The 10,996-nt window shown below is 48.5% G+C and overlaps 1 protein-coding gene across 2 annotated transcripts; it reads left to right on the top strand.

Annotated features, from left to right (window-relative positions):
- Positions 1 to 246: 246 nt before the first annotated feature.
- LOC309517130 (nuclear factor 7, brain-like) lies at positions 247 to 10,689 on the top strand. 2 transcript variants are annotated; one of them, XM_082196199.1, is made up of 6 exons: positions 252 to 958; positions 2,317 to 2,412; positions 2,509 to 2,742; positions 3,888 to 3,910; positions 4,030 to 4,154; positions 8,946 to 10,680. In XM_082196199.1, exons 1-6 carry the CDS (start codon positions 611 to 613, stop codon positions 9,494 to 9,496), a joined length of 1,377 nt encoding a protein of 458 aa, XP_082052325.1. In that variant the 5' UTR covers positions 252 to 610; the 3' UTR covers positions 9,497 to 10,680. The 2 variants fall into 2 exon arrangements, with proteins under 2 accessions (XP_082052326.1, XP_082052325.1); XM_082196200.1 differs by lacking the exon at positions 2,509 to 2,742 and having other exon boundaries at positions 247 to 958; positions 8,946 to 10,689.
- The last annotated feature ends 307 nt before the right edge of the window (positions 10,690 to 10,996 follow it).

The raw sequence follows: 10,996 nt of genomic DNA, 5'->3' as shown, positions 1-10,996 counted from the left end.
ACAGAGGAAGCTCTATAGCAGGGCTGCACACTTTAGAAATGCACGTTCTCTCCTGAGTCCGTTTGGTCTGAAACGCATAGGGCTGGCAGTGTTTGTACAGGCCCCTTCTGTGCTTTTAGCAGCAGCCTTGTGCGCAGAAATGTAGCAAAGGAATCTTTTCTGGCAAGCTGTGCAATGCAGTAAAGCCAGGTTTTTGTTTTTTTCAAAGGGGAGGGGAGCCCACATTGCTTTCGTGAAAGTGTTATGTGCAGAGAGGGTGGGTTGCTAAACATCTGTGTTCCCGCACCCACACCCCTGTGAGCGATAAGCGCAAATCTTGGGCGTTTGGGAGCAAAGTTCAGCATTGGATTTCTGACAGGCGCAGGCAGTGGCTGGGTCTAGATCAAGCCAGAAGCCCCACAACTTGACAGCAGAGTGTGACAGCTTGGACCACTGGATTGCTGTCTCCTAACTCCAGCAGAGACATCTGGGCGCTTTGGGGGTGGGCAGGCAGAAAGACGGCCGAACAGCAGATTTTGGCAGCAGACTCTTCCCAGCTATAATATTGTGGGCAGAAAGGAGGGCTGGGACCCGAGTTTCTTGAAGTTCCTAGGAGTGACCTGCCTTCGCCATGGCTTCCTCCACACACTTTGAGGACCTTGTTACGGATTTCTCCTGCCCCGTATGCCTGGAGTGGTTCTGGGAGCCGGTTGCCCTCCCTTGCGGCCACCTCTACTGCCAGGCCTGTATCGAGGCAGCGTGGGGAGCCCCTGGCAGCAAGCCCATCTGTCCTCAGTGCCGGGAGCAGTTTCCAGAGAGGAGGTACACGCCGTGCAAGCTCCTGGGGACCTTGATTCACCGAATCGGCGGCATGAGAGCTGGGGAGGTCGAGGAGGGTCGACGCACCAAGCCCAGAGAATCTGCTCCGCGCCAGAATGGCACTCTGACCTCTGTCCAGGAGACTACAAAGCTGTACAAGGTGCGGGGGGAAGAGTCCAGGCAGAGCCCCCTGTGTCCTGTTCCCAGATTGCTAGTAATAGTGATGAATGGGGTGCGTGAGAGCACAATGGGTGGGAATGGGGAGTCTGGAGAAAGGCTGGCAGCTTTTCTATGGCTGGATGGCTGAATTAGCATTATTAAGGGATCTCAAAGTGACTTATGCAAGCTCGCTGGGTGACCTTGGGGCAGTCAAGGGCTTTCAGCCTAACCTCCCTCACAGGGTTGTTGTAGAGAGCGGGGGGAGCCATCATCATCATCAAATAATGAAGACATTCCCATGCATTTAACAGTACTCCAGCAACTGGTTTGTTAACCATTCCCTGCTCCCTTGAATGGAGAAATGTTCGAGTGTTTTATAGCAAGCGCTGAGTTTCCTTTGGATAAGGCAGCACTGGAAACCTCTATTGCCTCCCCCAATTTGCACCTGTATTGGAATTATATTAAAATGTTTGATTGCTTGTGCATTTGCCATATAAATTTAGCAAATAAATAAGACAGAAAACAGATGAGCAACACCTGTCCCAATTGGCAGCAAACTAGGAAGAACTACACAAATAATATCATTATTCCATGCAAGGAATCTAGTTACAGCTTGACTTCTCTATTGCCTTTGTAAGAGATGTTAGTGTTATGTATTAAGATATTTAACAGTTTGCTTACAAACATACAAGCAGAGCAGAGTGGAATCAAGCTCTCCACCAGGTTACTAGGCAATCCACTTGCTATACAGTGGTACCTCGGGTTAAGAACTTAATTCGTTCCAGAGGTCCGTTCTTAACCTGAAACTGTTCTCAACCTGAAGCAAAGTTCTTAACCCGAGGTAATATGTCTGGGTTAGCGGCGTCTGTAACCTGAAGCGTCTGTAACCCGAGGTACCACTGTATCTGCATTAGATATCCTTCAAAGGGTGACTTTTTATTCAGCTAGTGAATAGTTCTTCCTGTCTGTCTGCCTAAATTAAAATAGCAAAATACCCTCCCAGTTGTCTCTATTGTTCCCCAAAGTGATACATGTTGGATTCCAAAAGCAGGAGCCATCAAGGGACACCCAGCCCTTTTGTGAAGACCTTAATTGCTCATTGGAGTTTATATCACACAGAACCATTGGAATAGGTCCATGCGATTGGAGACAGTCAAGTTCATGGCAAGCAGGTGACATTTTTCCTGGTGTGGACAATTTCTGAATGGTCAGGTTACTGTTAAATGTGCATTTACTTTGTGCTCTCTCTCTCTCTCTCTCTGTGTGTGTGTGTGAGAGAGAGAGAGAGAGAGAGAGAGAGAGAGAGAGAGAGCTTGCTCTCCCTGGCTATTTTTAATTTCCACTTGCCATCTTGAATAGGAGGAGTTGTCTTTGGCTATTTTGCGGATGGAATCTAACCTGACCAAACTTGTCCTGCTTACGAGGGAGGAAGAAGAGAAGCTCCAGAACCATCAGGTGAAGAAGACTGGGGCGGTGAGGAGACATTTAATGAGGGCAATAAGCTTATATATCTTGGAGGGAAATATGCTTAGATCTGTCTCTGGTTGCTAGGCAGTTTTGCTGAGTCTGGATGACCACATCTCCAGCGAATACAAGCATCTCCATCGCTTCCTCTATGCTCACGAGAAAGCGTGCAAGGCAAGGCTGGAGGAGGAAGGGGCACAGGTTCTTCGGGAGATGGAGGAGAGACTGAGAGCACTGAGGGAGTCTTGCCAGCTGGGCCAGGAGCTGCTGTTGGAAGCCGGGGGTCACCTGCAGCTACAAGACTCTGCAAGCTTCCTAGCGGTAAGGAGAAAACAGGCTTCCATGGAGATTCTATGGCTGGAACTGTAATAAGAAAAACTGCTCCCTTTCCCTTATGGGGTATTCCGGAGCCTGTATAGAGTCCTTAAGTGGGTTCCCTATCGGTAGGAGAAAACAGAGGCCAACCAGAGTATATTGAGAAGCAAAGCAGTTAGTAAGCCTGATCTTTATTAAACTATTGCAACAGGATCCTCACTCACTGGTGCTCTGGTTTGCCAGAAGCGGCTTAGTCATGCTGGCCACATGGACCCGAAAGCTGTACGCCGGCTCCCTTGGCCAATAAAGCGAGATGAGCGCCACAACCACAGAGTCAGTCATGGCTGGACCTAATGGTCAGGAGTCCCTTTACCTTTATCTTACCTCACTCACCACATGCAGGAGGGAGGAGAACCCTGAACAATGGTGTGCAAGTCCTTATATAGACTTTTGAAATTGCCCACCCTGTAGCCCAAGACATCATACATCACAGAAGGAGGCGGTCTACAGCAGAAATCCTGATAATGGTCACTGATTGCATTACCTGGGCAGTCTGCTCATTCTTTTGTGGTCATTAATGCTTTAGTTCCTGAATCCAGGTCACAGGCTCACCCTATTCATACACAAATACACCCTTAAGACAGGATTTGCAAGCAAAAAGACAATGGGAAGGCTTTCCCCATTTGCCTCCCTTCCTGCAGAGGAATATTTGAGGCCATTGGGAGAGTCACAATGGCTTCAGGATTGCTCTCCCATACTATTTCAGACATGTGGTTCATATATTTAGATATGTGTGCATTTATGAATACTTATCCTATATTTGAGACCTTAAAATTCTTATAACAACGCCCTCCATCGAAGAATCTCAGGGCAGTTCACAGAATAACTGTGCTGGTTCTTGGGGTGATGCTGAAGTTGGTGGGGATTCTGTTTTGATGATGTTTGGCCTCACTGATGACCTTGCGGGTGATCCTGTGATTGCAAGATGGATGAGGAAGAGCGTTTAAGCAGGTAGCTTGTTGCTACTGTACTTGTATAAAATAGCAAAACCAGGAACTCCTGGCTCTAGTAGGTTGAAATTATTAAAATTTCAAATCTCCTTGGTATTGTTCTAAACATGTGTTTCCCCTTTGTCCCCCTCCCATGCACAGGGAATACATTCTCTCCTGAACAGGTGAGTGAACCAAAAAGAAAAGAGTAATTTCTTATTCATAAAGAAACACCCCTATTTTTATTTTAGTTATTAACATCTACTTGTATGTGTGTGATTGTTTTTCCTCCCACCTGGCTAAGGGTGAAGCAGCAACAAGCCACACCAACGTTTCCACTTATGCGCCCCATACTACAGACCCTTGGGCAGTTCAAGGGGCCTCTACAGTGTGCCGCTTGGAGGGAAATGAAATCTGCACTCAGCATAGGTAAAGGTGATGTTTGGGAGAACTCAAAAAGCGTCCTTGTTGCCTTTTCTGAGTGGACCGCATGAACAAATCTTGACTCGGACTGATTGTATTCCTTCTCCACTGGGGCTGCTGCTGCTGCTGCTGCTTCTTCTTCTTCTTCTTCTTCTTCTTCTTCTTCTTCTTCTTCTTCTTCTTCACTCGTAGCCGATTAAGATGGTCTTCCATGAACACAGTCTTAACAGTGGGTCTGTAAGTGACTGTGGAGGCCAATTCTGGATCCACACATCCTTCCACAGTGGGGACATAGGTTTCTGGATGGGAGTTGATCATGGTGAGGGTTTTGCCAAGCGTGCGTTCCTCTTAGCACGTTTCTCCCTTTCATCCTGAGTTCAAGCGTCTTCAGAGCCCATGACGTCTTTGGTAAAGGCTGTTCTCTAATTGGAGCACTTGCAGGCCAGTGTTTCCCAGTTGTCGGTATTTATACTACATTTTTTTTAGATTTGCCTTGAGAGTATTTGAACCTCTTTTGTTGACCACCAGAATTGCGCTTTCCATTTTTAAGTTCGGAATATAGTAGTTGCTTTGGAAGACGATTATCAGGCATCCGTACAACATGACCAGTCCAATGAAGTTGATGTTGAAGAATCATTGCTTCAACACTGGTGATATACAGTACAGTGGTACCTTGGGTTACAGACGCTTCAGGTTACAGACTCTGCTAACCATGAAATAGTACCTCAGGTTAAGAACTTTGCTTCAGGATGAGAACAGAAATCACGCTGTGGCGGCACGGCAGCAGCAGGAAGCCCCATTAGCTAAAGTGGTACCTCAGGTTAAGAACAGTTTCAGGTTAAGAACGGACCTCCGGAACGAATTAAGTACTTAACCCAAGGTACCACTGTATTTACTTCTTTCAGTACACTGGCATTAGGTCACCTAGAGTAGGGCAGACTTTCCCAGCAGTGGATTGCTAGCCAGTTCCTAGTGTGGGACACATGGCGGCTGCTGCTGGTTCCTGACAATAGTGAAAACAGGAAGCTCCTTTTTACCCTGGGTCAATCTAGCTCAGTATTGTGCAATGTCTACACCAGGGGAGGGGAACCTGTGGCCCACCTGACATTGCCAAACTACAGCTCTCGCCGTCCCTGTGCCTTGGTCATGCTCACTGGGGCTGGGGAGTTGTAGTTCAGCAACATTTGGAAGGAGCCCCAGGTTTCTTACCCCAGGTCTACACTGACGGAATGCGTCTTTCCAAGGGTTCAGGCAGGGATTTTTCTTTCCCTTTGTATTTGGGGATGCCAGGAATCAGTGGCGTAGCGTGGGGGTGCCAGGGGTGCCGGCCGCACCGGGCGCAACTTCTGGGGGGGGGGCGCTCGCTGCCTCCGGAGTCGCCGAAGAGCCTCGGGCGCAGGCTGTAGCAGAGCCCCATGTCTCGTGGAACCGACGAGCTGGCAGCGGCTCTCAGCGCTCGCCGCGGTCCCCGCGCGTCAGGGCCACGGAGGGCGCGCCAGGCAGCCCCTCCTCACTGACGGGCAGCGTTCGCCTGCGGGGCTCGGCCAGCGAGCTGGGCTGGCCGCGTGGAGTCGCCGAGGAGCTGCCGCTGCCTGCCATGCCGCCCTGGCTGCTTCAACCGCGTCCGGCAGCCGGCTCGAGGCTCCTTCCGGCCGGGTCTCCTGACGGGGCGCTGCGGGCGGAGGCTCCGGCACCAAGCGCCACGCCGCCCAGGCTCGGGTCGCTGTCTGGACGCACACAGCCCACCAAACGCGCCATCGGCGGCGCTCTAGTGCCTGCGCGCCAAGACCGCCCACCCGCCCCGACGGGGCCCCCCCACCCGCGCCGGAGGCCGGCCGACGCACTGGCCCCAGAGCCGCCCCCTCCCCGCGCCAGAAAGAAGCCGCGTCGGGACTAGCCAGGCCGGGGAGGGAGACCGAGAAGGCTGCGCCGCGACGCCCAAAGACGCGCGTCTTGGCGCAAAGGGGCCCACGGCACCCAGACGCGGAAGGGACCCTCTCCCTCTGACCTGCCACTGAACTGCAATTTCCAGCTCCCTGGGCAAATCCCAGTCCCCAATCCCCAAGATGCTTTATTTGAGGCAGGGTCCTTTAATTGCAAAAACAACACCACGGAGGGCAGTAGTCACCACGAAGTTTGCCCCAGAGTAGAGCCATCAGTATTAATGACCATGGTTAGGTGTTAGGGGGCGCAAATTACTTGCCTTGCCCCGGGTTAGGGGGCGCAAATTACTTGCCTTGCCCCGGGTGCTGATAACCCACGCTACGCCGCTGCCAGGAATTGAATGTGGTACAGTCATACCTCATGTTACGTTTGCTTCAGTTTGCGCATTTTCAGGTTGCGTCCTGCGGCGACCTGGAAGTACCGGAAAGGGTTACTTCCGGGTTTCACCGCTTGCGCATGCGCAGATGCACAAAATGACATCGCACATGCGCAGAAGCGGCAAATTGTGACACGCGCAGATGCGGATTGCGTTCTTTTCAAGTTGCGAATGGGCCTCCGGAATGGATCCCATTCGCAACCAGAGGTATCACTGTATTTATTTATTTATTTTTTTGCACACCAAACCTCTGTCCCACCGCTGACCACTTCCCAAAGGATTTTTGCAGAGGTGCTGGACTAGGTGGGCTTTTTGATCTTGCAAGGCACTCATCTTGTGTTCTAAGCAAGAGATTGACACAGATTAGTTCTTCTTAACAGTTAAGAGATCTTGAGTACCTATGTATTTACTGTTCAACCCACCTGTAGCAGCTGGCCTCTGTGGTCTCGCTCAGCTTGGCTGGAGATTCTGTGGGTCATGCAGAAGGCAAGAGGGAATGACTAAGAGTGCTCCACAGTGAGTCAGGGAGCAGTGAAAGGACACCCAGGTGTTGATGCTGAGAAAACAGATAATGAAGGAATCTGCATTCAACAGGATCTTTGTGATTAGGTGATGACCTGACCTAGGAAGAGCTGTGTATACCAAGCCAATTAAAAGATCAGGCCAGGAGCTAATAAGGCTCAGGGATGACCTAACAGAATGGCAGAGGAGAAAGATGAGTCAGGTACAGATCATGAGTAATGTATTTATGATTTATGTTAAGGCCAGGGGCAGAACACCCACCTGTCACTATCCCCTGTCCGGCTCCATCTAGCAGATTCGGAATGAAATGTCTCAACAACAGATGTTTTAAATTACTTTCCTTTGACCCCCCAAGTGCTCGGGAAAATCCGTCAAAATCTTCAGTCACTTGAAAACTAGGAAGTGGAATAAAAAATTAACACCAGGGAGTTATCAAGTACATTTTGCAAAATTACAAAGAACAAAACAAGCTTTCTTGGATTTGCTGAAAACCCTTTCAGCACTTCCTTCTCGAATGCCTCCTCTTTTCCAGTGATTATTTCCGCTTTTAGTTGAATATTTTTGTGTATTTACTTGATTGAGGGGGGCAGTTCCCCCTGGTTATGCTCACGGGGAATGCGTCTTGACCTCTTAACTCACTGAATCCAGCGATTTTGGGTGTGCCGTTTGTATTAGTGCTGGCTCACGAAATGTCTAGTATTTAGAGCAGGGCTGGGGAACCACCATGTGTTGCCTAACTATGACTCTTGTCATCTCAGACTATTAAGTTTATACCTTCTTTATACATTAAGCCAGGCATCCCCAACCTTCGGCCCTCCAGATGTTTTGGACTACAGTTCCCATCATCCCTGACCACTGGTCCTGTTAACTAGGGATCATGGGACTTGTAGGCCAAAATATCTGGAACGCCACAGGTTGGGGGTGCCTGCATTAAGCTATAGTCCCAGAGGATCCTCGTTGTCCCTGGATAAGTCTTACTTCAGAGTAGATCTACTTAACACTGACCACTGTTCATGTTGGCTGGTGCTCAGGGAGCCAACAACACTTAGGAGGCCACAGGTCCCCTAACTGTGATTCAGATGGTAGGAACCATTCCCAAGACTCGAAAGACTGTCTCCCTCCCTACAGATCATATGGGGGGGGGCTAAGATTGGCAGAAGGGGCCCTCTGGGTTGTCCTACCGCCCTCAGAAACTCAGTGGGGTGGTGGCCAAGGAACTGGCATTCTCTGGTGTAGCTCCTAAATTGTGGAAGTCCCTCCCCACAGTTGTGGCTGGCCCCTTCATTACACAACTTTCAGAGAATGCTGAAGCTGCACCCCGTATATTATTAGCCCCACCTCCCCATTCCTGTGGTTTTAAGTTATTTCAAACTGTTTTTACTATTGTATTTTAACTGCTGTAACCTACCCTGGGAACTTAGGGTGAAAAGTGGGTAATAAATTATAGGAATAATAATAATCATCATCAGCTGCGAGCTTGTATAAGTCTTCAATCGTAGAAGTGAGCCGCATTTTTATTTTTCCAGTTCATCAATATCAGTCTTGCCACGGACAAATTCAGCGATATTTGGAATTCATTCTTACAAATACTTCCTGCAGCCGATCAGAATGCGTGATTTGGTTTTCAAACGTTTTGGAAGTCGAATGGAATTCCGGAACTGATTCCGTTCGACTTCCAAGGTATGACTGTATACAGTTTTGGGTTTCCCCCCTCCCCCTTTTATTTTCCTTTCTACACGGGTTCTGTTTCTATTTTTCTTTCTTCTTCTCTTTTATTTATGTCTCATCATGTTTAGTGCACATATAATTATATACTTTTTGAACTTTCAATAAAGATGTTTATAAAATAAATATTATAATCCTGCTCCTCCTCAGGCTGCTATGAAATGCAAGGACAACTTGATTTTAAAATTTGCTCTCTTCCTTTCTCTCCCCCCCCCACCGCCATTTTGCAGACTTCCCCCGGATAACCCTGGACCCTGAAACAGCACACCCGTGTCTTGTCCTATCAGATGACTACACTTGTGTCCGGGACGGAAACCTGCGCCAGGAAGTCCCAGACACGCCCATGCGGTTCAACTACTGTGTAGCCGTGTTGGGTTGCCAGAGTTTCTCCTCAGGGAAGCACTATTGGGAAGTGGAAGTTGGCGACAAGCTCTCTTGGACCTTAGGCCTGGTTAGCGTTTCTATCAACCGCAAAGGGAAAATCGCTGCCTCCCCTGGTAGTGGATACTGGGTAATCCGGCTGCGAAATGGCGTGGAGCTAATGGCCAAGGACCACCCACCTCAAAGGCTGTGCCCCACATCCTTCCCCAAGAGAGTTGGGGTTTATCTGGACTATAATGGGGGCCTGGTGTCTTTCTGTGATGCTTCTACCATGGCCCACCTTTACACTTTTGCGAGTTCTAGGTTCAAAGGGAGGTTGTGCCCCTATTTTTGCCCTGGGCTGTACAACTCAGGGAAAAATGCAACCCCCTTAAAAATATGCCACCTTCCACTATGGTAGAGGGAAAAGAACATTTCCTGTTCTGTTTTTCTTTTCTCAACTCACACCTGCTTCTGCAAGGACGATGCCCTGGACATATCGCAAGCAGAAGGTTCTTTAAACTCCCATCGTACAAATAATATTTTTGTATTTATTTTAAAGGGAAAACTCCTCCCAAGGCAATTAAAATGCACACGGTGCAACAATAAAATAATTCAAAGCCCAAACACCAAAATAAACCCCAAAACACCCAGCCCGCAACATGCCACAGCTATAACAAGTCCATAAGCAACTCAAGAAAAAGCAGACAAGAACAGATGGGTCTACAAGGCATTCCTAGAGAATCTCCTTCAGTGAAAACAGTAGCTTTTCTTATTTATTCATCCACAGGAAAGGGTAAGCCCCTGGAGATTGCTGCTATGTTTAAAGAGCTACACGGGAAAACCCAATATAGGTAAAGACTGCACTAAAATAGAGGTTTATCCCCCAACTATCAATGCAGTTGGTAGTGGGGACAGTCACAAAGTCTATTTGAAAGAGGCACAAGAACAAAGTTTGGAGTGGGATCACGGAGGAGAAGGTGCCACCTCTAAGCAACAACGTGATTTTAAAACGGTACTTCTCAGACTTTCAGACTTCATGAACTTGGGATTTGAACTCCCCTCCCCAACCCATCTCTTAGCAAGGAAGCACATAGATGCCTCAGCAAAGGCAGTATTGACGCATGCGTGGCACCAGCTCTTTGTGTAGGAATGTGTGGCTTGAGGCAATAACCCAACACACTGGCATTAGGAAAGGACCAGAACAGGCAAGCTTGGCTCTGGGTGTGTATCGTTCCAGGCAATTTGCCTTCCAGTGGCCTCTTCTAGGAAACGTACCCAGTTGTTGGGGTTCTTGGGCCCCAGCAGCTGCTGAGGGATTCCATGAACTGCTCCTGGCCTTAGACTTTAAGCTGTAGTGTATTCTAAGTGCTTAATAAATAAACTTTTGCTTTATGTAAAAGTGTCTTAGGACTGAAATCCTGTTTTGAGGCATGTGGGTGGTGAAGTGTGTTATGATGGTTGGTCTGGGGATCAGATAGGGCATAGACACTTGTGTTTTGCAAATGGCTCCCCAACTGCACTTCCCTTTTTGTGCAAGATGACTACAAATTTCCCAGGGTTGATCCAGTGATTATTTTCCTGGGGGGACACAGGGGGATGCATACCCCTAAACAATTTGTGAATCTTTGTACTTTTGTCCATTAACTGTATTTATTTTCTCCAAATTGAACCAAAAAATTGTGATTTTTCTTGGGTCAAAATAAGAGTACCCCTAAACATTTTTTAAAGAAAAAAAGAGGGCTGGGTAGATCCATCTGTAACATCTCTTGCCGCAGCATCCTTTGGATGAGAGAGCACTGGAGACTTATGATGCCACAGTATATGAGCCAAGCATATTGGAAGAAAGGAACCTTCGGCAGAATGCTGGTCTCCAGAGTACACCTAGGGCAGCTGTAGGAAGGCTGCCATCTTGGTTCCA

This window comes from Podarcis vaucheri (assembly GCF_965113315.1).
Source record: "Podarcis vaucheri genome assembly, chromosome: 13".
NCBI lineage: Eukaryota > Metazoa > Chordata > Lepidosauria > Squamata > Lacertidae > Podarcis > Podarcis vaucheri.
The sequence above is the reverse complement of the archived record's forward strand: the minus strand, read 5'-3'. Positions and strand labels throughout refer to the sequence as shown.

What these genes read in the sequence shown, in the direction of transcription:
- LOC309517130 (XM_082196199.1), top strand. Translation starts at nt 611, where the DNA reads ATGGCTTCCTCCACACACTTTGAGGACCTTGTTACGGATTTCTCCTGC. An exon ending in AGAAGCTCCAGAACCATCAG is followed by an intron (nt 2,413 to 2,508) that starts GTGAAGAAGACT and finishes TCTGGTTGCTAG; the next exon opens with GCAGTTTTGCTGAGTCTGGA. An exon ending in ATACATTCTCTCCTGAACAG is followed by an intron (nt 3,911 to 4,029) that starts GTGAGTGAACCA and finishes CACCTGGCTAAG; the next exon opens with GGTGAAGCAGCAACAAGCCA.